Here is a 27,096-nt window from a genome sequence, read left to right as displayed (position 1 = left end):
GAGAGCAGCCAAAAATATTGATTTATTTGTTCCACAGACTCAAAAGCATTTTTAATGAGCAGAACAGGAGATGCCTTGCCAGTGTGTCTGCAGATGACTTAATTTGAGTGCACACACCCAAATGCATACACGGCTTGCAAGGGGAAACACGGAATTCCACAAATTGGAGATCTGTTGAACAAAAACCTTAGAAGATAGAGACGGAGTCCTTCATTTCCTATCTTCCAGCTGTCTGCTCATCTCTCAAGCAAATGAATCAATGCCCATAGAGGTAGTAGATCTTGCAAACCAGAGTCTGAGTCTGATTTCCTGAAGCAGCACCTCATGATTGAAGTGGTTGAGGGCTCAATGTGAATTTCCTCTTGATACACATCTTCCTCTGAAAGTAATATTTCCATCCACTCACTCATTCTCTTGGCAAGCCAAAAAATATTGTTGCCTGCTTAGTAAGTGCTGGGATTGGACCTAAAGTCATGAAAAACACTGTGTTTCTTCCTCATGGCTGTCATTTTAACAAGCTCAATCTTTATCTGATCAGATACAATGCATATTCACCTATTTGAAGTCCTTGAAGTCAGATAGGTTTGTTAGGAATTTTGGAAATTTTTTGAAGGATAAACTGGAAGCACACGATAATTTAGCTTGCAAACTGCCCTAATGAGTCTGGGGAGGCACCCAAGAACCCAACATAGTTCATATTTCTCCACTGAAATGTATAAATGTTTGCTCCAACCTGGTTAAGTCACATGAGACTCAAATCTACCACCAAATGAAATGGAAAAACCTCTGTTTCATGAACTTCTTTTCGTTCAAGAGCAAGAGGTGAGTGTCTGGAACAAGCCAGACCTGTGCGAAGTGCTCCATCAATATCCCTTCCCAATATCTCTGATGTTCAAGGTCATTTTTCACTGCATGGTCACCACATGGCTCATTATACTTGTCTGTGGTGTGTGTGTGTGTGTGTGTGTGTGTGTGTGTGTAAAAGAATTCTGGAGCAGTGAGAGGCTAAATGCCTTGCTGGGATTTCACCATTACAAAGTGACAGAACAGGAATTGGAACTGCAAGCTTCAGGACTGGCACTCCAAACCACCACCTAACCCCACCAGAGGAAAGACAGCAAAACAGGAAATAAAACTGTCCTGGCTATCTACACAAACAAGGGAAACAGACAATTGACCAGATAATTCACAGTACAGTATTTTAAAAATGTGGGGGGTGTGGTAGCAGGGGGTGTTGAAATGGCATAGCCAGTGTTTCCAGACTGGCTGTATGGGTGCAGCAAATTCTCAGGTTAAAGGCCCTTCTCAGGAATAGGATCCTGTGCATACCGCCTGAAGGCACTCAGGTGCTGAATGGCTTCTCAGGCATCCATTGGGAGCACCTTTCTTAGCCAACTCACTTCCTGCCTTTACTCAGTGCCTCTCTACTCCAGCTAGGTTTGTCTTAGGAACTGTTCCCTTGGGGCATGTCTTGGGTGCTAGCCCAGGAGGCATGAATGTGCCTGTAGCCAAGAGTATCCCAGGTTGCAGCTCAGGGCAAAATAAAGGCACTACCACAAGGAACAGCAGAGGGACTGCTGGCCAGGATTGATCTACTAGGCTGAAAGCCCTTGCTTAAGGACAGATCTCTCGCTAGACAGGAAAATGCCCCTGGATCTTTAAGTGGTCAAAATCTACAGAGGGTGAGGGGAAATGGGGACTCCGGAGTCAAAGGGAGATGTCCCACAGTGAGCTGTGCTGTTTGGAGTCTCCCTTTTATGGCCGAGTTAGCACCTAGTGAAAGAAAGAAAGCATAAGCATTTCTTGCGACTTGTGGGAAGCCGTTCCCCCCCACCCCCCATACACACACAAACGGACCTCAGGCACTGTTTGCTGTGTCAGCAACAGGAGGATTTCCAGTGGAGGGGGTTCAGTAAACCAGAACAAGGACCAGGAGGGCTCTGGGCTTTGTCGAACAGCCGGGAGCATCTCCCGGAGCAGTCACAGCAATGGAAGGGATAGGGGTGGAGAGTACTATGGGCACAAAACAAATCATCAACCTTAAGTATAGCGTTTTAGGGTCAAGTGCATGCAACATGGAGGCTTGAGAACAAGAATTGCATGCGAGTATGAGGCAGAGTTTGGGGGTGGCCTCTCGGTGTGCGGATGGAGAAGGAGGGGTGGCCCACAAAAATCAACAACGCTGACAACAGCTCTTGTCTAGAGGCGTCCAGCAAGTTCGGGGTAGCTGGACCCGGGATAGTAGACTTCGCAGGCTTTCTCACCTAAGAGCGCCCATAAAGATCCACTACTGCAGGGTCCTAGAAGCAAGGGATGTTAGCCAGACACTCAATTACTCAGGAGCACCCTCTCCTCCAGCCCCCGACACTGCCCCCACCCCTACCCCCAGGGGTAAGAATCGGGAAGCAGTCCTCCGCGGGGTTCCGTGCCCCCTGTGCAGCATCCGTGCAGTCCCTTTGGGATCGTCCCGGGACGGGCAACCTAAGGGGTCCCGCCTGTGAAGTTGGGGTTCAGTCTTCGGCAGGTCAGCAGCTTTTGGAAGAAGTGCAGACAGCCTAGCGGCCGTCCGGCAACGAAGGCGGAGTGGCCCTTTCTCACTCTCTGCAGATGCCTGGGGGATGGGGGGCCGAGAGAAGGGGGCTCCAGCAGGGAGTGTATCCCGCCTCCTCTGCACCCCGGCCCCGTGGTACGGCTTTAAAATCCTGCCGAGTTTGTCATAGGCCGACCTCATCACGCATGCGCATAGGCAAAGTTGAGTTTTTTCTTTCTTTTTACGCCCCCCCCCCCCTCTCTCTTTCCAGTCGCCTTTGGTTCTGCAACTGAAAAAAAAAATTTTTTTTTTTTCCCTTTGAGAACACCAGGGGAAAGAGGAGTCCGGAGAGAGGGAGGGAGAGAGGGAGGCAGCTGGCCAGGAGGGCCGGGGGGTGGGTGGGGGGGACGCGGTCCCTGCGGTCGGTCAGTCTGTCTGCGGGGCACAGGATCGCGTGGAAGGCTGCTGCGAGCTCCCCGGCACCGCCTCCGTCGCCTGGAGTCCCGCTCGGTGCAGCCGCTGCCCTGCGAGCTCCCCCGCCGCCGCCTCCCGCCGCCAGCGCCTCCGCCGCCGCCTGGCCCCGAGCGCCCGCCGCCCGCCTGCTCGCCCTCGCGCTCCACGGCCCCGGGCGCCCAACCCCGGAGCGCCGGAGCTGAAGCAGCGCCGCGGAGCCCGCCCGGCGTCCTCGCCCCTCCCCAGCCGCGCGCCCGCGGTGCCCTCGCGCCTCGGCGCCCCGGGAAGACGGGGACGAACGGGGGGCGTGGGGAGGGGGGAAGTCCACCCGGAGAGAGAAAGAAGGGGCTAGGGAGAGGGGAGCCAGTGTCTTCCCCGGCGCCCGGGGCAATCACCCATCGCTCCCTAACCCCACCGCGCGGCAGAACTTTCGGGGGACGGCTTGGACCCATTTTGCGCCCCCTTTTTGCCAAACTCTGAAATGAAAGGACAGAAGTTGGCGCTGACTCTCGCAGCTCGGATGGCGACTTGCGCGTTTTCAGCGGCATCTCCCGGAAAAAAAGCCACGCGCGCCTGACTGTTCGGCGGCCCCGCAGCTACCGCGCGTGTATGTGTGCGTTTCGGTGCGTGTCTGTGTGTGCACAGACATCCACACAGTCCTTCGGGGCCGCGGGATCCGCGCCTGGACGCAGACGTTTCAGCCGCAAGACTTGGAGGAGAGGAGGAGCTGGGGATCAGCAAAGAGTGAGGCGCCCGGAGTTTGCAGAATCCGTGGTGTGAATGAACTGGGGGCACCTGGGCGCAAGGATCGCCCCCCCACCCACCCCACCCCCGCTTCGCCCCAGGCCAGAGTTGAGCAGTGGGGCATTTTTTTTCACCCTCTTGTGAAGAATTTTTTTTTTTTATTATTTGTTGTAAAGTCTTTTGCACAATCACGCCCACATTTGGGGTTGGAAAGCCCTAATTACCGCCGTAGCTGATGGACGTTGGAGAGGGAGCGCCTCGCCGCGGAACAGTCGCCTGCGCGCCCTCGCCGGACCCGCGGCTCCCCGGTTGCGCCCCGGCCCGGCCCTGTCGCTACCGCCGGCCGGCGGGTTTCTGCGCCCCCTCGGTTCCCCGGAGCATCCTAGCGAAACTCGGGAGCGAGCGCCCAGACTCAGGCGCCTGTGACCGCCTTCGCTCCAATTCTCTGTGCCTCGCCGACGCGCCCAGGAGGAACCCTCAAGTCTGCGCCCGATCGTCCCCCCAGGCTTAACCCGGCGGCTCCGCTCGGTTTCCTCCACTGCCCTCGCTCGGGTGGCGACTTCCTCCCCGCGCCCCCTCCCCTTCGCCATGAAGGTAGGTGATCTGTGGGCCGTCGACGCTCGCCACCCTTTTCCTTTTTTCTCCAAGAAGTTAACTAAATTCTCCTCCTCCCATACTTTGATCCCCCTCACACAACTCTACCTAGCCCTTCATGCCCCCTACCTCTCCGAGCGCCTGGAACCCCCGCGTAGCTGGCCGGGACCCCCTACCCCTTTGACCCAACCCCCACCCCCAGCGCACCGCCTCGGTCTCCTGGGAGACCTCCAGTCCCACCAAACGTTCCGCAAACCTTCACGACTTTGGACGAAAAGTTGGAGCAGCGCTAAGAGAAAGACTTGAGCACGGTTCAAGGACGACTTTCCTTTTTTTTTTTTTCTTTTTTACCCAGAGAAACTCGCGTGTAATTTTGCTATGTATATTTCAGCCACAGGATAATGATTCAATTCAACAAATATTTACCAAGCACCCACTGCGCGGGCACCGAGAGGGTGTGTGGCGGGGGACTCGGGGAAGGAGAAAGGGGAGCCCTTGATTGGGGAGAGCCGGCAGTCAGACTGGGGCCCACAACGCCAGGCCAGCGGACCCTCCGTTCCTACCCCGCCCGTGGAAGCGGGAGGCCAGGTTGCTGGCTCCTCGCGGCGGGGGAACCCTAGCGCTGGAGGCCCTGTGCCTTTAAGAGTGCCTGGCGGGGGGCCAGCGCGCACCCCGGCTCGCGGAGCTGGGTCGCGCTATTAGCATTATTAGCCGCCACTGGGTGAGCTCCGGCACTTTGCAGCGGCGATGGGGGCGGGGAGTGCTGGCCGCGGTGGCTCTAATTCTGTCCGCTGGGACTGCGCGCCCGGCCCCCTGCACGGAATCTGCCTCGTCCTTTGGAAACATTTGGGCCTCGGCGTTGGGAAAGCGGGCGGGGGGCAGTTTGTGAACTCTTGTTTGTTTTAATTGTCAGTTGTATGTTAAAGCCGAGTCACACACTCCGAGGGTCACTGAGAGTTCACTTTTAGGAAAAGTTAACATTTCTTCCCTGCAGTTTAACTCGCCTGGTTTTCCCCCAACAACTTTTCCTGTCTCTGTCCTCCAAAACTTCAATACTTAGTTCCCTTTTTCTTGGTCTCTTCCGTTTTTAGTTTTTTAAAGAATAGGTTGCAATTAGAATTACGGTATTTCTTAAAGGCAAACAAAACCCCTCTTTCTCCACTTTCCCCCCACTGCCCCCCGTGATTAAAACAAACGTGGGCGAGGTGGGGGGAAGCCAACCAACTTTGGAGCCCCCTGGGCCTTGTTTTACTTTCCAGTCCCGGTCTGGCATGGGGTCCTTTCTCTCTAGTCTTTCTTTCAATGCACAGTTCGCTGTTTGGAAGTCCCCTGGAGCCAGCGGTGAGATCGCACCTCCGTAGCCCCTGCCCGCCCGCCAGCGTTCTCTATTGCAGCTGGCCAGATGCCGAGATTTCCTTTCGAGGCCGCGTCTGCCCGGGGAGTTCCAGGGGACCCGAGTGAGAGCTCGAAAGCGATGGAGCGGCAGGAGAAATGTGTGTTGGAGTGTGTGGCTCCGTGCCCTGAGTACGTGTATGCAAGCGTGCGTGTGGGTGGGGTGGCGATGTAGTAAAGGCTAAATTGTTGGTCCTGGGCATCCTCGCCTTAGTCCCGCCCGACACCACAAAGGAGGACCCACCCCGGGAGGCCCTGCCCCAGCGTCTCTAGCCTTCCGCTCACCTCTTCGCACCGCTCTGGTGCACAAGGGGTTAGCACCCCGCGCTCGGAGCTCGGCACTACCCGCTGTCTTTTCTTTCCCGCCGCGCGGTGCCGGCTGCCCCCTGTTGGCTGTCTTGAGGTAGGACACTTCAGAGTCTGACTTGGGGGCGGGCGGGCTGCACGCTTTTTCCACCTACCCGCTGGCCCCGCGCTCATCCTTCCCAACCACCCCGCTCTACCCCTCGGCCCCTCCGAGGACCACCACCCCCTCCCCCGACGACGAGCTGTGTTGCGTGGCCACTGTAACGAGGAAGGGGCCTCAGGTCGGGGCCCCACAAATGGGACTTGGAGAAGTGAAGGAAAGGTTCGTACCTCTTCTCTGAGGCGCAAGAACAAGTCTCTCTAGGGGCCTCCATCCGGCCTTGACTCACAGACCCTCCCGGAGGTCCCGGGCCAGTGTTGCTTACTTCTGGCCTCTTTCTTCAAACAAGCTGTCTCTAAAGAGGGTTGGAGGTTGAAGTGATTTTTAATCTGTGACCCCCTCCTCCTCTGAACAGAGTTGAGAGCCTTGTATGAGAAGGGGTGTGTGTGTGTGTGTGTGTGTGTGTGTGTGTGTGTGTGTGTGTGTGTTGTCCTCTTTCGGCCTGGAGAGCCTTGTCTCTCAGATGAATCAGGGGAGATGGAACAGAATGAGGCATGGCCATTCTTCCTTTTGGAACCTGCCTATTTCTAGAACTACTGTCCTTTCGGAGTCCTAGGGGGTCTGAGACAGCTTGATCTGCTCAGTCGTTGTACTCTGCACTGGGCTCCAGAAACTGCCTCCAGAAGCTGCCTCTAAGCTGTCTTCCCTTCTACCCACAGTGCTGTGGACACATCCCCGCTTTGTGGGTTCATCAGGATCTTTTGCGGCTGTCCAAACAAGAGGCATGTGGCTGTGGAGACTCCTTGTCTACTCCCAGCTAAAACGGCCCTCCTAGCCCTATCGCATGGCATGCATCGGCCTGCTCTTCGGCTTCTCCCCTCCTTGCACCCTTTATGATGCCCCACATTTATGATTACACCTTAGTTTTTCTATCACAAGTTTCCCCACTTTCTAGTACATTTAGAGGTATGCGTTAAGGGGTGTGGGGTATCTGGGTATGAAGTATATTTCCTACCAAGAACGGAGAATCTTGACGTTTCTTATCTCCCTTTTTCATAGTTCGTGTCTCCCAGTCTTTCCTAGTTAGTGTCCTTCAGTCTTTCCGGTGGGAGGGGGCGGAGAGAGAGGGAGAGAGAGAGAGAGAGAGAGAGAGAGAGAGAGAGAGAGAGAGAGAGAGAGAGAGAGAGAGAGAGAGAAGGAGAAGGAGAGGGAGAGAGAGAAAGTGGGGGATTGAATGAAGAAAAAGAACCAAGAGAGGGGGAGACCCAGGTCTTAGGAGGGAGCATCAGTGCCAGAGAATGCCTTTGAGGAATTTCTCTCCAGACTCCAGGGCCCCCAAATTTGGGTGCCATGCGTGTTTGCGCGGGCTTTCAGATGCTTTTTGTCATCCCCGAAAATCTTTACACCAGCATGACGTTTTGCCCTCTCAAATCCCAGGCCCGAACCCTAGTAGAAAGGGTTAGAAACCTTTGCAATTCATTGCGAAGGTTTAGGAGAGGCGAGAACAGGCAACCTCTAGGTTGAACAGCTCTGGATTGGAAACAAGGGTGCGCTGATGCCCTACCCCCACCTCACCCCTTCGGAGCGCTCAAACCTCTCAAATGCCCGCAGCCTTGTCCTCGGCCCCACCGTCTGTAGAGACTTACGGGGACCCTTAACAAAGTTGACTTCCCCGGCCTTGACAGTGTTCGAAAAAATTCAGTCCGATTTTTGGTAAATTCAGAACTTTGTTTTCTCCGGTTTGATTATTTTCGGGAAAAGTCTCTTTTTGGAATGGCTTTTAAAGTTTTATTTTTTAACTTAAATTGTTTTTACTGTAAGTGTCATCTCCTCGTCAATCGATCCGTGCATTTGCCCCACAGAGTCCATGCATTTGAGTGCATTCACAGCTCGTGCCCTCCATCTCAGACTTGGGGGGCGGGGGGGGGGGGGCTTTGAGGTTTGCGCCGGGATTGAAGCGGGAAGAGGGCCAAGGTGTTTCCGGGCAAGTGCTCAGGGTTAAGTGGAAACTGGACTCGTTGGCCTCGCCTGCCTAATCCCCTTGGGAAACCTCCGGCCACCCCCCTCCCCGGCCCCCACCCCAGCCTGGAGCTGTGGAACCCCCGAATCCAGGAGACTCAATGGCCCACTCCCACCTCTGGGAATGGGTGGGCTCTTCCCAGGGTCGTCGGGCGGGTGGTGTGCTGGGTTTGTGTGGCTTCGCCTCTAACAAAGAGATCTGCCGTAATCCGGCGAATCTGTTATCAATTTCTCCGCCGCCCGCGCCCCGCCCTGCGCGCCCCGCCCGTCGGGAAACTCGGAAAGTGCGCGCGGCCCGCAGCGAACGCGGACGCCTTCCCGCAAGCCCGTCGGAGCGCGCGCGTGTGGATGCGCGTGAGTGTGCGACTTGAGCTGAGTGTGTGCCCGGGTGTGTGTGCGCTCTCGGCCTTGGCCGTCGGCGGGGAGCGAAGACTTTGCAACCTGGGCCGCGCGCGAAGGCAGTCGGCGAAGCCCACCCCCTCCCCTGGAGGAAACTTGACACTTGGGGCGGGGGTGGGGAGGAAGACCGAGTCTCCTTGCTCCCAAACTGGGGAAACCCTAAGTTTTTGCTCTCCAAGTTTCGTCTCCAGCTTTGCGGCGTTGGGGAGACGACCGGGCCCCGGGCGCAGAGCCCTGCTTTGCCGACACTGGGGACCACTTAAGCATTTCCTCTCTTCGAGGTGTCCGGGCCAAAGGGCTGCTGGCGGCGGGGGGTCGGGGGGGGGGCGAACCGTGACACGCTCCCAGCACCCCTTCCCGTTTCCCACCACTCCCCCCACACCCCCCGCAGGTTGCAGGCAGGCCCTTTGGCTGCCTGGAGGAGGTTCGCTCTTTTCCTTTCTCGAGAAAGGGGCTCCCTCGGGGACTGCGGGCGGCGCAGCGCAGCCGGGTTACGGTTATCGGAGATGTAAGAAAGGAGTTGGAAACCCGCTCCTCCCACCCGCACCCGCCACGGCCTCGCCGCGCAGCCGCCTACAGGTGGAGAAGTCACTAGTTGGGGGTGGGGGGAGGCGAACGGCAGCCGGAAGCTTCCAAAGCTTCCCCCCTGCCCCCGAAATTCTTCCCGACACGAAGCGGAGCGCTCTGAGTCAGGGGCCAGCCGGGCTGCAGGAGCTCGCGCATCTGTGGTCCCGCGGGGAGCCACTCGAGCCGCCGGACGGTCCTCGGCGCGCTCTCTAGTCCGGGCCGGCCCAACGGAGTCCAGAATGGGCTGGAGGTGGGTGGGGTGGCCGGGTGCAGGAGCCAGGCGACCCCCGGGGGGCTGCCTTGGAGAAGGGACCTACAAGTCTTGGTCAAGGCCAAAAGAAACGGGGGTTCCCTTGACCTCCTGTCTCCCTCTCTCCTGGCAGCTTCCCGGAATGGAGATCCGGAGAGTGAACACTCAGAATCTGGGGAGAGCGTGATTGAAAGGGGGGCAGGGTCCTCTCCCGGGACAGCGGAACTCAGACCTCCTCCGTTGCCCCGACATGCCACCTCTTCCCGTAGGAACAGAGTCCCAGGAAGAGGACAAGGAGGAGGAGAAGGCGACGGCGACCAGGGGCAGAGACCCAGTAGTCGCTGTTTCCTAGGTTGGGGGAGCACATGTCTCTCCCCAGTATCCCCTCCCCCCAGCACTCTCCATCTCCAGTCTGGCGGTGGGGAAAGCCAGGCTGCCCTTCCCCCTCTGGAAGTGGCTTCCCCCAGAGCGGCCCGTGAACTGATTAGGAAGCATACGATGTTAATTCGGAGCTGCATTTCCCAGCTGGGCACACGCGCGCGCGCGCGCCGCTCCCCGGGGCCTCGCCCCCCACCCCCCACCCCTTGCCCTTCCCTCCCGCGTCCTGCTCCCACCCCCCACCCCTGCGCGCGGGCCACCCCGCCTCCTCCGCAGCCTCCGGCGGCGCGCTTCACTCGCCTTCGCGATCCTCTCGCCCATGGAATTAATTCCGGCTCCACTTGTTGCTCGGCCCAGGTCGGGGAGAGGACGAGGGTGGCGAGGCGGGTGCCCGAGTGAATCCCCGAGGAGGGACTGAACGCGGCGCAAACTAGAGGGGAGCGAGGGGGTGCGGGACGCGCCAGCAGGAAGGAGGCAGCTCCTGGCCCCGGCGCTTTGACTGGACAGCATTGAGACATGTTTGTAATCGCTGGCGTGCCCCGCGCGCAGGATCCCAGCGAAATCAGATTTCCTGGTGAGGTTGCGTGGGTGGATTAATTTGGAAAAAGAAACTGCCTATATCTTGCCATCAAAAATCTCACCGAGGAGAAGCGCAGTCAATCAACAGTAAACTTAAGAGACCCCGGATGCTTCCGTTGTTTAAACTTGTATGCTTGAAAATTATCTGAGAGGCAATAAACATCTGCTCCTTTCTTCCCTCTCCAGAAGTCGAGTGGAATATTAAGCCCAGGAGTTGCTTTGGGGACGGCTGGAAGGGCAATGTCTTCCAAGTTCTTCCTAATGGCTTTGGCCATATTTTTCTCCTTCGCCCAGGTTGTAATAGAAGCCAATTCTTGGTGGTAAGTTCGTTTTCCGTGCTTGGTCTTTATTTTAAATTTGCTTTTTTAGAGACTTGTTCGTAGGAGGCAATAACTAAAACCGAACAGTGAGTTTGGGTGCTTTTGTCTACTACGTATGTAGTATTTAAAAAAATCAATCTTAAACAGACCCCTTTTTTTTGATTTGCTAATATTACAAAACGTATCTTTATTTGGCTCCCAGGGAACCCAAACCTGTAATTCTAGACCTCTTTATCTGTGGCCCTGTTTGAGATGTATGCTTGTAGCTGCTAGTTCATTTCTTCATGAAAGGCGACTAAGATCCAGTTCTTGAATAATTCTGAGCGAATGTAGCCAATGGACTTTTTGCCACCTCTAGGTAGTAAATGAGAGTTCCAGCTTTTCTATTTTCTGTCACTTGAGTATATGAACCTTCAGGGTTTGGAGCAGGCAAAGTTCTAATGAGGTTGCTAGACTCCAAGAAGGAAAGTCTGTGGCTTGAAATTTGATTGAAGGAAGGTTGACTTGAAGTAGTCCAAAGTCTGTTCATGAGACTTGCTTTCTGGTAGGGGCCTTTGCAGATAGACTGCAGTATATCCAGAAGATTATTTCTGACGGGGTTCTGGATATTCTTTCCCTGTGAATGAACAGCGTTTTTCTGACTGTCAAACATGACTTCTGTTCACTGAATACCTTGTCTTGGGTCCTCCACAATCATATAAGGAGCCCTTTTAAAATGTCCAGAACATGGCGGATTTTTCTTCCATCTGTATACTTGTCCCCCTGTTCTGCCATCATCACGGAGACCTGCTCCCTCCTACCCTACCCGTGTCGAATTGTGTCTGCTTTCAGCATTAGTATTCATACTTTTACCAAGGCAGACCCGTCCAATTTAGTGGAGCAGAGTAAGTCACTTTCTCTCATGTCAGAGGCCTGTTCCCCAAACCACCATTTCCCCCTTCTCCAAGCGCCTTCGGAAATGCTGGTTCAAGTCTATGGCAAAGGGCAGGGCAGGGAGTGAAGTCTCTGAGGAAGGAGCCAGCTGGCGGGATGAGGACTGCACAATACCTCCGTTTTCTGAGTGGAGTTTAAACAGAGAAGTTTTATGAAGCCCTTCTCATACTTTGTCATGAGGACAAGCAGGAGAGAAAAAGCATCTGTGTGCTTAAAACCATGTATTGCTGACATGTTTTCCTGGGGCCTACCTCAAGAGTTCACGTAAATCTTGAATGCACATCTCCCCCCGCCCTTTTTAGGTCGCTAGGTATGAATAACCCTGTTCAGATGTCAGAAGTATATATCATAGGAGCGCAGCCTCTCTGCAGCCAACTGGCAGGACTTTCTCAAGGACAGAAGAAACTCTGCCACTTGTATCAGGACCACATGCAGTATATCGGGGAAGGTGCGAAGACAGGCATCAAAGAGTGCCAGTACCAATTCCGACATCGGCGCTGGAACTGCAGCACAGTGGATAACACCTCGGTGTTTGGAAGGGTGATGCAGATAGGTAGGAAACCATTTCACATATTTAAAAACACACCTAAACTTCTCTGGGAAGTTCTCTGGGAAGAAACATTGACTTTCATGTTGATTCCAAGCTGGAAAAGGAGGGAAGAATCATCTTCCAAAAGAATCATCTTCCAAAAGAATGATTATCTGTGGGTGCTAATTCCTGTCTCAGTCCCCCCACCCCCTCCACACACCTGATTTTGTGATTTGGATTTTCTTTCATCAAAACAAGAGGGCACACCTTGGCTTTTTTTCTTTTTTTTTGCACAGGCAAATTTTCTAAAAAAGGGGGGTGGGTTGTTTAAAATAGAAGCAGAGCACTCACTTTGGTTTTTCAAACTTAATGAGGAAATTTGAGTCCTTTATATCCTTTCAAACTTGATAACTTTGAATTGGTAATTGTTTTTCTAAGTTTTAAACCTCATTTCAAATGGCCTACGCATCAAACTAGAAATTGTCATCTTCCAGAATGCTGGGTATGTTGGAAGCAAATAAGGTTTTAATTTTCTCAATGTCGATATTTCCTGAGGCAATGGAGATATATATGTTAAAAGCTTTACTTTTAGTCCCAGAAAGAATTTTAATTAGAAGTGATCCAATTTACATTTCTGATTTGGGCAATTGATATAAAAGAACATGCTTTAGATCTCAAAGTAGAAACTTCGAAAAATTAAATGTATCACTCACAATTTCCATTTTTTAAAAAAATATAATGTTGAGCTGTATATTCTGTGCAGAGAAGAGATGCCATGACAACTGGGCTAAAGCAAAGAACTTGAAAAAATTAGTTTGCCTCTATTTTGGTTTAAGAGCACAGGATACACTCTCACAGACATGGCCCCTGTGTCTGTTTTCTAGTGTGAATATTTTAGGTCTCCCTACTTTTATGCAAACAAGCCCGTATAATTAATCTGACTTCAGTGTCTCCTAAAATAAGGGGCAATTTTTCAAAGCAATTAACTGTTTATACTTACTGAAGTTTTTTTTAAAAGTTGGCTTAATATCCATCATGGATGGATAAAATGCTTTTTTAAAACCCCTGAAAAGTGCATTCATTGAGAACAAAAAAGAGTTGTCAGTGGATGTTTGAGCCAAGCAGCTTCATAAACTAAAATAATACAGGGACTGGAAGCCATTCCTCTAATTGAATGGGAAAATGTTCTGCAGCTTCAGCCTGCAAAGTTTCATAGGGCTTTGTCCTTCCTGTTAATGATTAAAATGTGCTAATGTATATACTGGGATCTGAACTGAGGAGTTAAGCTTCAGGAACACAAGTTTTCCCTGACTATGGGCTGCCTTGTGCAGTTAACTTGGCCTCTGATGGAAATTTAATTCTCCTGGTCTTGTGAGTGAGCTAAAAAGTTTTCTTTTAGCTATATCAGAATCAGTAAGTTGCCAGCTTTTGCCCTTCACCTTTGCCTCATATGTTGCTCCTAAACTGTCTTTCTCTCAGATCATGGGATCACTGTTTCCCCCTATATATGAACTAGCAAAACTCCATGCCTCTCTGAAGGAAAACTGCAATTGGAACTATTTTGCTGTGTAGTCACTTGAACACAGCTTTGATTTAAGATCTTCTCTTTGTATGTAGTCATGTGTCTGGAGGCCAAAATGTTCGCAATAAGTTATCATTTGCTAAGTGGATTTGAGTACTGCTGGAGATTTATTTAAAATGAGATCCAAGATTCAATGAGCCTGCTTCCTCTGGGAACAAACAGAACCCTTGGTGCTAAACCTATATTTAATTGTCATTGGCAAATGCAACTCCGGTCCTCAGTTGAGGGGTACCACCGCCTAGGGTGGTGAGAACAGAGACGGATGGAAGTTCCATATAAGACCTCCAGAAATACATAGGAGCCCCCTAATACTGTCACCTAGCTCTCTGCGGGCTTGAGAAGATGATAACATGTCCTCCTTTTCCTTTGCCAACAGTTGCCCCATGTCCAGTCCCTGGGGCCTCTAGAAAGCAGGCTCCTACCGGGTGTCCTACTGGAGAAGGTCCTAATGGGGCTTTCTCTTAATTGATTAAACAGAAATAGAGAAGGACAGAATCAGTGTCAGATTTTATTGAAGCTTCAGCACAGACACAGCCTGAATACTGGAAAAGTTACTTAGCTTTGAGTCTTCTATTTAAGGGTTTGTTTAGAGAGTCTGAGCTAAGGAAACATATAAAACCTCCCTGGTGCGGAAGGTGTGTGTATGCCTGGTCCAAAGTGCTTAGTGTACCAGGGACCTGGGGAGAAATTCTTGTCTGTGAGAATCTGACCCTGGCATGGGACCAGGGTCTGAGAAGCTCAGGCCGCCACCTCCAACCCCTTCACTCATTTTTTTTAGGGCTCCAGTTTTCCTTATAGGCACAGTACACAATTGCCTGCTCTTCTTTTTGGAAACGTTCTCATTTTTCACTGTGCTACCCTTTCCTCCCAGCTTTTGTCTCTGTCTCCTCTTTGTTTCCATGCTGTGAAAAGATAAGTCAGAAAGGCACCATTTTTAAGGACTGTGAGGAGCTGAGGAGATGCAGATCTCACAGAGAGGGGAAACCTCCCTGAATCAGCAGGATTTCATCCAGGATGACTGTATCCACAGGTCACTGGCTCTAGAGCACTTTTCAAATTGACTTTTTTCCCCTGTAGCGACCAGTTAGGTTAGAGTTTTCTATTTTTTTTTTTAACCAGCTTTGCATTCTGGAGCAAAAAAAGGAAATGCTCAAGACAAACTTGGGTGTGGGAAGCAGCATTACTATATTTTATATATATATATTACCTTTTATGCTCTGTAACTCAAAGGAACCTGTCTGACCTTCTTTTTTCTCTCCAGAGGATTGTTGATCTCTTCTTCCTCCGGCTATAACCTCTTCATTCTACACATCTCCCGTGCAGGCCACAGCATTTTCAGTATTATCAGTGTTAATCCTCAGATAACTCCCTCAGAATCTGTCTTCTCTCCTCATTTTTCTCCACTCCCCCGATGATGCTCTCTGACACTCTAATTTGAGCTAGCTAGAGATAGCACCCCCACCCCCAGGAACTTTCTGGGTCCTCATTGCCAAACACCAGCACACTTCTCTAGTTATTCATTTTTAAAATGTGAGAAGAAAAGTCTGTGGTAAATGAAAACCAGCGCCATTCCTGGCAGGGCAGTCAAATGGCTAAGGAGTCAAGTGTGGAGAAGTCTGAGGAAAAGGCAGGGGCCAAGCAGGCCTGCAGAGTACGGGCTAGGCATAGCCAGCCCTTGCAAAGTGACCCTTTGGACTGGAATCGGGTCCTGTGGTCACTTGTTCTCTGTTCTCACCCACCCCAAAGAAAGATGATTAGAAAGACCTTTTAAGTGTACGAGAAAACCATCCTGGTCTAGGGATTTCAGAGCCAGAAGAGACCCTCCCCTCTCTAGGAATTTGATTAATACCCTTATTTTAAAGTAGAGGAAAGTAAAGCCCTCTCAGCCCTCTCTCAGACCCACTTTAGCTGGCCAGGTCTTAGCCCTTTCCCGTTGGTTGTACCGCTTTTTTATTAAGTGGCTTCTTGTTACGTGTAGAAATGTCTCTCTACAAGTGGAGACTAAGGTAATCAATCTATGATTGCCTCCATTTTTTTTTTCCTGCTCGCAAATAGGACTCCTGTATCAGGGCTTCACAGGAAGGGATTTTTTTTTTTTTTTTTACATATTTTAGAGAAGACGAAAACTTCGTTCTCTTGGGCATAATCTTTGTAAGTACAGAGAAAGAGAAAATTATTTTTTCCTTTCCCCTTAGAATGTGTCTTTCCCTTTCTTACTACTATTCTGGTACTTGGAGGCAAAGGCGGTCAGGGAATTGAAGTGACGTTAACACAGCCGGCTATGTTCAAAATGAGCAGTCATCTTAAATGATAAGCATCAGGCCAGTCAGCTGAGGATTTAGCAAGAGGCCAGTTTCTTCTTTAACTCTCGAGGAACCCTTTTAGAGCTGTCCCCTGGAAAGTAAAGGCTTGTCTGAGACAGGAGACCGGCCGCCTGGGCATGAGGGCGAGGTGGAAGCTGAGCCAGGCCATAACTGCCAAGGGAGGAGGGGGAAGCCGGCCATGAGTGTGGCCACAACCGCAGCTGCTGCCATGTGTGGGTGCCACTGGGGCCCTCAGACTTTCAGAGACTCTCCCCTTAGGCCTAGCCACTTCTAGGCTCCTGCCCTGTTAGTAACTCAACGTGAAAATCATGCCCACTGGTAAAGTGAATGTAAGAAACTCTCCCCAAATCCTGACTGTGCTCTCAAAGATTTCTTTCATGTCCTGTCTTGGAAGTAAGTTTTGGATATTTTCAAAAAGCCTCCAAGAGACAAAATCAATCCAGCCACCTCTTAGAGGTCCGCCTTGGGCTCCCTCTGAACTGGAAGTGGCAGCATGAGGGCAGGAGATCAGGGACCCGCTTCCGCTTGCTTTGTCATCTGTGGCTTCCTTTGTGTTTGCTACCAAGTAGGGGCTGGGGTGGAAGGACCCTCTGGTTACTCCAGGGCAGTGCTGGGGCCAGGTGGGGAGTTAGGGGCCTGCAGGCCTCTGCTGGGGCCGGGGTGGGGGGGTGTGCTGGCTGCTGGAGTGGGGGTGTGCAGGTCGCTGGGCTGGTGCGTGACCCCGTCCTCGCCCGCAGGCAGCCGCGAGACGGCCTTCACCTATGCAGTGAGCGCCGCCGGGGTGGTGAACGCCATGAGCCGCGCGTGCCGCGAGGGCGAGCTGTCCACCTGCGGCTGCAGCCGCGCCGCGCGCCCCAAGGACCTGCCGCGGGACTGGCTGTGGGGCGGCTGCGGCGACAACATCGACTACGGCTACCGCTTCGCCAAGGAGTTCGTGGACGCCCGCGAGCGGGAGCGCATCCACGCCAAGGGCTCCTACGAGAGCGCGCGCATCCTCATGAACTTGCACAACAATGAGGCTGGCCGCAGGGTGAGTGCCCCCTCCTGCCACCCCCCATGTCCCGTCCCCACTCTTTTGCGCCCCCTGGCTTTCTCCCGGTGCCACCCCTCTGGCTGCTCTCCTTTCTCTCATCTCTGTGTCTTGGCCCTGTACCTGGAGACAGAGAGTCTCTCTTCATGCAGGGAAGCTCTCTGTGGCTAGGATACCCCCTTTCCCTCCCCCTTTCCCCGAGAGGCCTCTGCGGGGGAGAGGGGGTGTCTGAGTGAGACAGCCAAGGTGTGCCTGAGAAACATTCCCCCGCTGCCCTCTCAGAACCTCCTGGGAGGGCCCGAGCATCGCATAGTGAGTTCCTAGGATGCTCCACCTGATCCCCAGCCCCTAACCCCTGCCAGGAATGATCCCTGAAAGAAACCTCTATCTTTGGGTGTGGCCCCCAAGGCCCCTTAAAAAGCACCCAGAGAAAAGCTTCCTTTCACCCCAGGTGAGAGATCTTCCTTCTTCCTTTCTCTCTGCTTGCTATTAAATAGCAAACCGGTTGGATTCTCAAGGAAGTAAAATTAGAGTTTTTCTAGGAAAGCATTTTTTAGAAGCATGGAACAGGCCTATCTTATGGGGCTAGGAGAGAAGCAAGGGGCCACTCAGCTGCCCAGAGAGGAAGAGATTTAGGAGCCCTCATGAGTTCCTCTCTTCTCTTTTCCTTCCCCTGGTGGGGTATGAAAAACTTCTCCACAATAGTTACAAAGACCCCCCCCCCCCACACACACACACGCATACCCCTTTTCCCCTCTGTGGTTAAACACATGGCACTTTATGGCTGCTTTAAAATGAAGGGGTGAAAATGTTGCTTAACTTTGGCAGCTTTGAAAACCAGGGCCATTATTTTTTCACAGAACCCAAGGTAGATGGATGCCAGGAACATTCTGGTCAGAGATTTTACTCTTCTGTATTTTGGGGTGAGGAAAAGGGAAGATAATCACAGAGTAAAATACCGAAGACTGGAAGGAGCCTTAGAACCCCCTGTGGCACACCCTCATTTCAAAGATTGGGAACCTGACGCTTAGACAACCACTGCAAGATATAGTAGAAGATTGATGAAGCAGGATCATGAAGCCGGGTCTCAAAAAAAAAAAAAAAAAAAGACAGTGGAAGGAAGAATGATTTGGAATGAGAAGTTCAGTTCTGTCTTTCCCTTTTCTGTTTCTGAGCCTCAGTTTCCACATCTGTTCATGGGGTCATTGAGATGCCTGAAATCATATAGTAGACTGAACCATGTGAAATGACCACTAGTTGACTGCTGCCGGCCAACCAAAATAAGTTTTGTATGACTCAAACACAAGTGTTATTTGAATGCTGTCAGCTTAATAGTGCTTTATAAATGGTAATTTAATTACTAAGCATTAGGAAGCCAGGCTTATACAGAAGCCAAGGATGATCTAGACACCTCCTGTTAACCTATTTTCTCCTCAAATATGATGTTAAATAGTGGGCGTGCAGGAGGATGAAACTGCAGAATTCTGTTTGAGCTGCTGAGAAGTTAGATCACTGCCCCAGAAGGATCTAGACATCTCCCTTCTGGGTCCTCTGTTGCTGGGCTACTGCTCTGTAGGTCTCCCCACCATGGCGGGGATGCCCAAGGTCGTGCCCACAGTGTGCCAGCACCTCAAATGCTTGCTCCTTCACCCGCCAGCATCTTCTCACTCTGCATACAGCGGGCTTCATGCCTCCTACCAGAAATATCTGCAAGGCAAGAGGGCCTGGCAGACTCTCCCAGGCCCTGTGGGGGCTGTGTTTGGTGTTTGTATCCGTCTCTGAGGATTTTCTCGAAATTCCTTATGTAGAGAAATTGTCAGGCTCGAGACACCAATGCCAGAGGGGCAAGGGATTTATTTTCCAAATCTAGACAAATTTTAGAGTGTGGGAAAAGAAATTTTAGTATTATGAAGTTTTATTTAACATCTACATATTTTAATAATGAGGTTTTTCTTTGGAGGGGGGCAGTTGATGGTGGTGACCATTATTTGAGCAGTAAGCATGGATCCTGACAGATGCGGGTAGAGGACAGTTTTTCTCCAGGGTAATGGAGTGGGGGAGGGAAGTTGGACCTTTCCCCAGGAAATGGTATTAGAATCTCCTAGGGGCATTAGATTTTTTTTTTTCCCTCAAAGGCAAGCAAAGGTTGGGGCTGGAGCGATAGCACAGCGGGTAGGGCGTTTGCCTTGCACGCGGCCGACCCGGGTTCGATCCCCGGCATCCCATATGGTCCCCCAAGCACCGCCAGGAGTAGTTCCTGAGTGCAAAGCCAGGAGTAACCCCTGAGCATCGCTGGGTGTGACCCAAAAAGCAAAAAAAAAAATAAAAATAAAAAAAAAGGCAAGCAAAGGTTAAAAACATTTGCAGAGCCCTCCCTCAGACTGAGTGCCTAATGCTGAGGAAGGGAATAATACACTATGGCCTCCTGGCCTCCTTTCAAAGAAAGCCAAGGAGGAATCCCTGGAGGAAGAAGTCAGCGAGGCTGGCTGGAGGGAGGAAGATTTCTCATTCACTCCAGCCTTCAGGCTCCTGACAGGCCTTCTGCAGCATGCCAGCACCCAGCCTACACTGGAGGGTCACTGGCATGGGAACTGTGGGTAGTTAGGACTCCAAATACAGAACCCCCAGCTCCCGGGCTGTTGAGTGTCCAGTCCTGGGGGGACAGCACTGTGAGCACTGCTACTGGGAGGCCAAAGTAAAAGGGCCCATAAGCAGGGCCTCCTCAGCCCCCGAGAGTGCACAGATTTCCTGATTGCATCCTGCTTGGGCAGCTCTTTCCCTGTGTCCACTAATTTTATTCTGTAACAGTTCTCTGTGATTTCTCAGCTCCTGGCACAGATAGAAAAGAGACATTGGGAAGGGATGGTCCTGATCTGAATTCATGGGACAGAACGCACATCTGCCAGGGTCCATGGTGGGTTGAATCTTAACCTAGGCAATAGGGAAGGGCGATGTGAGGACAAAAGTGAGAATAGCTGGGATTCCTGCCCAGCTTGCTAGCCCTTTGCTTCTGTAGTAGCTGTGTGAGTGATGTGGTCCCTTTACCCCATCCTCCCATATCACTCCGCCATCAGCTGTTCTAGCTCATGTGGTAGCATTGCTGGGAGGATTCAGTGGGATCAAGTTTGCATTCACATGATGGTGCGTGGTGAAAGTGAACATCATAATCTTACCAGTGTGTGAGGCTCTGAACCCCCTCACTTGACCACTTACCTGCTGGGTGTCCAAGGGCAGCCTCTGAGCCCAAGTGTGGATCTCAGCTCACATTGTGACACCCACCCCCTACTTTTCAGCTGTTGTAAGTCACTCCCTTTCTCGGGCTTCACTTTTCTTCTGTATGAAGTAGGAAGGATCGTGGCAAGTCACCTTAGGGATTAGTTGTGGGGATGAATTCAGGAGGGACACACACCAGGAATCAGAAGCAGTGTCTGGGAGGAGCACTCAGGGTATCTTATCGTTTGTTCATGTTTCCCTGTAGAAAAAGAAGCAACTGGAACTATGTTGTTTCCATTCCCCATTCAAAACCGCAATTGCTTATTGCTGCAATAATGATGATGATGTTTCAACGAGGCATGAGCTCGTGCTTGGAAGTTTTTTTTTAAAGATGGTAATGCAAGGGGCCAGAGAGATCGTGCTGCACTTAAGGCACTTCCCGTGCATGCAGCCCACCTGTGTTCAGTCTCCAACATCATATATATATGGTCACCTGAACATAGTCACCTAAGTGCTGAGCACATGCAGTTGTGACCGCTCTCCCCCTCCCTCCCCCCACCAGAAAAAAAACAGAATAAAACAAACAAGATGGCAGTTGGAGGAGAAAGCAATTCCACCTGGTTTAGCTGGGGGCCATGGCTTTCTAAAACCAGGTGGGTTTGACTGCCTCTGAGCACCTGGAGGAGTATATATCCTAGCAACTCTCCTTGTTTCTTTGCAGACGGTGTACAACCTGGCTGACGTGGCCTGCAAGTGTCACGGGGTGTCGGGCTCCTGTAGCCTCAAGACTTGCTGGCTTCAGCTGGCTGACTTCCGAAAGGTGGGCGATGCTCTAAAGGAGAAATATGACAGCGCTGCAGCCATGAGGCTCAACAGCCGGGGCAAGCTGGTGCAGGTCAACAGCCGCTTCAACTCGCCTACCACGCAGGACCTGGTCTACATTGACCCCAGTCCCGACTACTGCGTGCGCAATGAGAGCACAGGCTCGCTGGGCACACAGGGCCGCCTGTGCAACAAGACCTCAGAGGGCATGGATGGCTGCGAGCTCATGTGTTGTGGCCGCGGCTATGACCAGTTCAAGACGGTGCAGACGGAACGCTGCCACTGCAAGTTCCACTGGTGCTGCTACGTCAAGTGTAAGAAGTGTACGGAGATTGTGGACCAGTTCGTGTGCAAATAGTGGGCACCCGTGGCCTACCCATCACCCCATCCCACTCCCAGGACCCACTTATTTATAGAAAGTACAGTGATTCTGGTTTTTTTAAAATATTGTTTTATTTTTCCCCAAGAATTGCAACCGGAACCATATTTTTTTCTGTTCCCATCTAAGGACTCTGTGGTTTATTATTAATATTATAATTATTATTTGGCAGTAATGGGACGGGGGGAGGGGGAGGTGGGAACCATGACAAATATTTATTTTGTGGATCTTTTAAAAGGTAAGGCAAGACTTCTTTTCATAGTACAGAATGAGGGGGCCAAAACACCCTAACTTAGTTGTGTGTAAATCTAGAAGGTAAAGGAAATATGCTTTCTTTTCTCAGCTGTGGGGTCCTATGGGACTGGTGGCATCTAGGTGCAAGAGGGTGGTGCAAATTTACGCACAATTCAGCTTTTGTGATCAAAATGAATTGTGAGCGCTCTGGTAAAAGCTGAAAGGTCTTGAGGAACAAATGAAAAGAAAAAAAAAAGAGACCCCCTCCCACCCCCCCCAAAGGTTGCCAGCCCGAAACTATCAGAATGGTTATTTAAAATCGGACAATACAAATCTTTTCATTCGCAAAGCAAAAAAGATAAAAACCGTGATTCATTCGTCTCAAACATTCCTCTGCAGATGGTTCTTTTGTCGTGGCTACTGAAACTTGGGGAGCAGAGAAGGAAAGTCCCTAAAATTGAGACAAAATTAAAATGTCATGAAGACAGTGATTTGGAGTTGTTATTGAAATTAGGTTTCCAGAGAGGAAAAGGATCCCTGAATCATTCAGGGTACTAGATTTTATATTTTGAAAGGGGCCTGGACTAATATACTAGATGTGAAAGGAAACTAGGTAGAGATTCATCTGGGTATTGGGTAATGAAAAAACAAAGACTGAAAATGAAATGTGAATTCCACTCTCAGATCTTCAGTCCAGGGAACAAGGTAATCCTGTGCTGTTCTGCACCGCACCAGAGCAGAAAGCTGGTTAGGTTATTTAGGGGAAAAAAAATGAAACTGCCCTCTCAATTGACCCTCTTTTCCCCCTGTCCACCGCCCCCCGTTTCTCCATTGCTCCTGCCTGTCCTTCTGCAGCCTGCAGCACAGGGCTGGCCTCGTGTCCAAACAGCAGCTCCACTCGGTCCCCTTTGACCTTAGGACAGGAAATGAAACATTAGGAGCTCCACTTGGAAAAGAATTCACTACTTAGGGACCTTTCCCCCTTAAACCTTTTATTTTGAGGAACAGTAGTTTTATGTGTGTTAATGACATTGACTTAGTTCAAACGTTGTCCACGGAGGTGTTGCAGCCCTGCCGTTAGGATCCTGTGTTTAGACTATCTGCTCAAGCTTTTCCTATTATACTGCAGGTGTACCTGAAAACTGTTCCCAGTGTACTTGAACAGTTGCATTTATAAGGGGGGAAATGTGGTTTAATGGTGCCTGATATCTCAGTCTTTTGTACATAACATATATAAATATATACATACATATATATTATTATAAATATAGTTATATCTCAGAGCAGCCAGTGATTTAGACTGACAGTTTACTGTGGGTTTATTTCTCAGTCTAGAGAATCGTTGTCCTTCACTGCAATCCAATTGGTATTTTTCCAAAGGGCTTCTGAGCTGAGCTGGTACTGCAGCCCTGATGCGGGGTCACACCTTGATGCAGCCTTGTTTCTGAGGAGTCTGGAAGGTCTTTCTGACAGGCGTGTTGATTTGAAGTTGTTTTTTTTTTTTTTCAATCTTGCCCGACCCCATTCTCTTTAATCTCTGTTCTGTACACTTTCCAGAGAGGGCATTACTTGTTTGTCTTAGACTTGGAAATGAACAGATGTTCCAGACTCAGAACCATTGTCATTTGTCATGGTTTTGCTAGTTCACTGTGCAGAGTTGGAGACCAGTGCATAGTAGTAGATCTGGGAGTATTTATTCAAGTCCCTAAGGAAAATCCAGCTATATATATATATATATGTATATATATATATATATTTATCTCAGACATAGGTTGCTTTGAAAGTCTGGAAATGTACACATCTCCTGCAACCCTCTAGGCTAGGGGGCCTTCATATCACCTCAGTCATCTGTGGCTCTTAATTTATTGCACAAGGATATTCACTTTCTCTCGGTTGCAGTGAATTGCGAGCAAAGATCTTGAAATTGAAAAGCACTAATTAGCTTAAAATGTCACTTTTTTGGTTTTTATTATACAAAAACCATGAAGTAATTTTTTTATTTGCTAAACCAGATTTTGTTCCTTTTTAGTGATTCATGTTTATGAAGAGAGTTGAGTTTAACAATCCTAGTTTTTAAAGAAACTATTTAATGTAAAATATTCTACTTGTCATTCAGATATTATGTATATCTTCTATGGCCTTTATTCTGTACTTTTAATTGTACATATTTCTGTCTTGCGTGATTTGTATATTTCACTGGTTTAAAAAGCAAACATTGAAAGGCTTCTGCCAAATGGAAGATAGAATATAAAATAAAATGTTACTTGTATATTGGTAAGTGGTTTCAGTTGTCCTTCAGATATTTCATGTGGAGATTTTTTGAGAAACCATGAGGGATAGTTTAGGGTGACTACATGTCAGAATAATAGGATAGTGGAGGATTTTTAACAAAACCCAACTATTCGGAAACTTCAAAAGATTTCTATATGTAACGGAACAAAAGGGAATTTTCTTTTCCTATATATGTTCCTCCAAAACAGAAATCAAGCAGATGGCTTAAAGCTGGTTATAGGATTGTTCACATTCTTTTAGCATTATGCATGTAACTTAATTGTTTTAGAGCGTGTTGCTATTGTAGCAGCTCAGGGAAGAACTGAGAAAGGCTTGTGCTCTTATCCATGACTAGAATTTTAATTTGAAAAAGTATATTTGTATTTACCACTGCAACAATTGCACTTATCTAGCAGAGATTACTCCGGACTGTCTATATATCCTGTTAGTTTTATGAAAACCTAGTCTCGATCTGCAGAGTGAAAACTCATTGGAAACTAAAGGTTTTTTTTATATTTAGTGCAATTAATATGAGTTCTTGAGCTTTTCGAAAATGTACACCCAAATCTAGCCAACCCTGTGCAGATTGATATGTTAGCCTTCTGCATTTTTTTTTCTTTCCGGATAACCTTGTAACATATTGAAACCTTTTAAGGATGCCAAGAATGCATTATTCCACAAAAAAACAGTAGACCAACATATAGAGTGTTTAAAATAGCATTTCTGGGCAAATTCAAACGCTTGTGGTTCTAGGACTCACATCTGTTTCAGTTTTTCCTCAGTTGTATATTGACCAGTGTTCTTTATTGCAAAAACATATACTTGATTTAGGAGTGTCAGCATATTTTTTCTTTTCATCCTGGAGTGCATTCAAAATCTTCCCAATAATGGAAAATTAACAAAAAAATTTATATATAGGCAGTGGTAAACAGAGCCATGTTCAAAACAGTAATTATGGGCTCAAGTAAAAGGGAGACTGTTTAAACTTTTTGTCCAGTATATCTTCTCAGTTTTTTGACCTCCTGAGACTAGCCTTGCACATATTTTACTAGTCTACCCAAAGCCTGTATCATTGGAGAAATTTTGCCAATGCTAATTTTCAACTTGCTTTTGCAAAACATTATTCAAGCCACTTGCTTATGAAATAGGACACTCTAGCAGGCTCAGTTAGTGACTGGTACTCATTGACTTCAAGAGATCCTTGGCACTAACTATTGCAGTCCTCCCAAACTGAGTGGCCTATAAAATAAAAGACATAGGTAGAAAGGGTGCTTATAACTTGAAGCATATATGATGCAGATATGCACCAAAACATAGATCTGAAAAAACTGCACTGTCACTGTAAAGTATACTTTTAAATATTTATTTTGTTAAAATATGTTTTAGTCCCCACTTTCTCTGGAATGGCAAAAACCAGATGCTGTATTTTGAAAGTAGAATGATGAAATGAGCTTTTAATACAGGAAGCACTCAGCAGCAAAATAATTGAAATTTAGTAAAGGAATCTTCTGGTTTACCTGTTTGCACAATCTTCATACTTAAATCTGATGATTGGAAAGTATTTCAGTGAAACATCACTAGTCAGCTTTCAAAATAAATGGGTGTAGAACAGTTAATGTTTGGAGTGATTTTTAAGAGCTAAATGATATCAGTTTGGAACTAGGTGATTAAAATGCTATCTAAGTATCTCAAAGGGAACAAGAAAAATTGCATCTTAGACCAGTTTTATATGCAGTGTACAATTTGCCAGGCTAGAAATGAGATAAAATTATTTATTTTGTTCATATCTTGTAATTTTTTATTAAAATAATTTTATGAAATTGGTGCAGTCATGTGTGTGTTTAGCAGAGATGGTATTTATGACAATAGAAATTTGATATGGGTATGGAGCATGGGTTGTTGTAAAGTTCAAATTGAGTTAATGTGTACAGGGTATTTAGAGCATATGTGATGGCTTAAGGCATCCAGAGTGACAAAAAATAACTTTATCAGGCACCTAGGTGGCAATGTGGTCAAATCTCAAGGGTTTATTTTACATTTTAATACTCCTCTTTTGCTATTACTAATCTTTTCATTCCTCTGTGTTCTGCTTTGGTGAGGTATGGAGCAAATTACTCCATGTCGAAACATAGCAAATGATATAGGATGTTCCAGGGAAAGAGGAAATAGATGGATTTCTTTGAGGAGAGAAATAAAATAACAGTCTAGATAAAATAAATCCCTTGGAATATTCTGCAACTTGCATGTTGTAATGATTACCAGTCAGATATTTGGGTCAGGGTGTTTCAGTCTTAGCCCCACTGGCATTTGAGAATGGTTAATTTATTATGGAAGTTTATCTTGTGCAATGTTTAGCAGAATACCTGCCTTCTATCCAGTGGATGCCAAGAGTACCCCATCCCCATTCATGATAACCAAACATGTCTCCATATTTTGCAGAATGTATCCTAGATTGCAAACCACCCTCAATTGGGAATAATGGGACTAGGTAAAGGGACCTAGGCTTGGAGCATTTGGGGAATACAGGCTAAATGATGATGATAGACAGTTACTTCCCTGGGTTACTAAAGAGATGGATAGGTCCCTTTAGGATTCCTTGTGCAGAGGATGGAGATGTGACATTTTCCACAGGGGAACCTGGCTTAGAACATTGACCCTCAATCCTGACTACTGAGGTTCGAGTCTGGGTACTGTCATTTTCTGTGTCACCTCGGAAAAACTGTACAACACCCCTGAGCTCTACGTCTTTAAAACAGGAGAGTATTTTATATTATACTTATCTTTTAGGGTTGTTGTAAAGTTCAAATTGAGTTGATGTGTACAGAGTATTTAGAGCATATTCTATCTGTTTTCAAACATTTCCACCAGTTGACCAGTGGAAATAGAAATGTGGTTTTGGACCATGAAGGCAAAAAAACTATGTATAAAAATATTCACCTATATCTATCATGACACGATAAATACCATTTGATAAAATGAGATGATATGATATGCTTGCTATGATTGTATATTTATTCACTATAATACTGCTGCTACATGAGCCAGAAAAGTATTAAAATGCAATAGGTTAAGGAGCAATAGGTTTTTTGTTTTACTGACTGGGAGGGAATTTCTCCATACAGACTAGCCCTTTTCCTTAAATCAGCAA

General features: G+C 48.8%; 1 protein-coding gene across 3 annotated transcripts; it reads left to right on the top strand.

Moving 5' to 3' along the window:
- The first annotated feature begins 3,849 nt into the window (after window positions 1–3,849).
- On the top strand, window positions 3,850–26,990 carry WNT5A (Wnt family member 5A). 3 transcript variants are annotated; one of them, XM_004615159.2, is made up of 5 exons: window positions 3,850–4,321; window positions 10,498–10,631; window positions 11,867–12,117; window positions 16,737–17,029; window positions 20,964–26,990. In XM_004615159.2, the coding sequence occupies exons 1-5, from the start codon at window positions 4,316–4,318 to the stop codon at window positions 21,420–21,422; spliced, it is 1,143 nt and encodes a 380-aa protein (XP_004615216.2). In that variant the 5' UTR covers window positions 3,850–4,315; the 3' UTR covers window positions 21,423–26,990. The 3 variants fall into 3 exon arrangements, with proteins under 3 accessions (XP_004615216.2, XP_054992882.1, XP_004615217.2); XM_055136907.1 differs by lacking the exon at window positions 3,850–4,321 and adding an exon at window positions 9,048–9,116; XM_004615160.2 differs by lacking the exon at window positions 3,850–4,321 and adding an exon at window positions 10,062–10,089.
- Window positions 26,991–27,096: the final 106 nt, after the last annotated feature.

This window comes from Sorex araneus, chromosome 4, assembly GCF_027595985.1.
Source record: "Sorex araneus isolate mSorAra2 chromosome 4, mSorAra2.pri, whole genome shotgun sequence".
NCBI lineage: Eukaryota > Metazoa > Chordata > Mammalia > Eulipotyphla > Soricidae > Sorex > Sorex araneus.
Note: the sequence above shows the minus strand (reverse complement) of the source record. Positions and strands in the feature narration are given on the sequence as shown.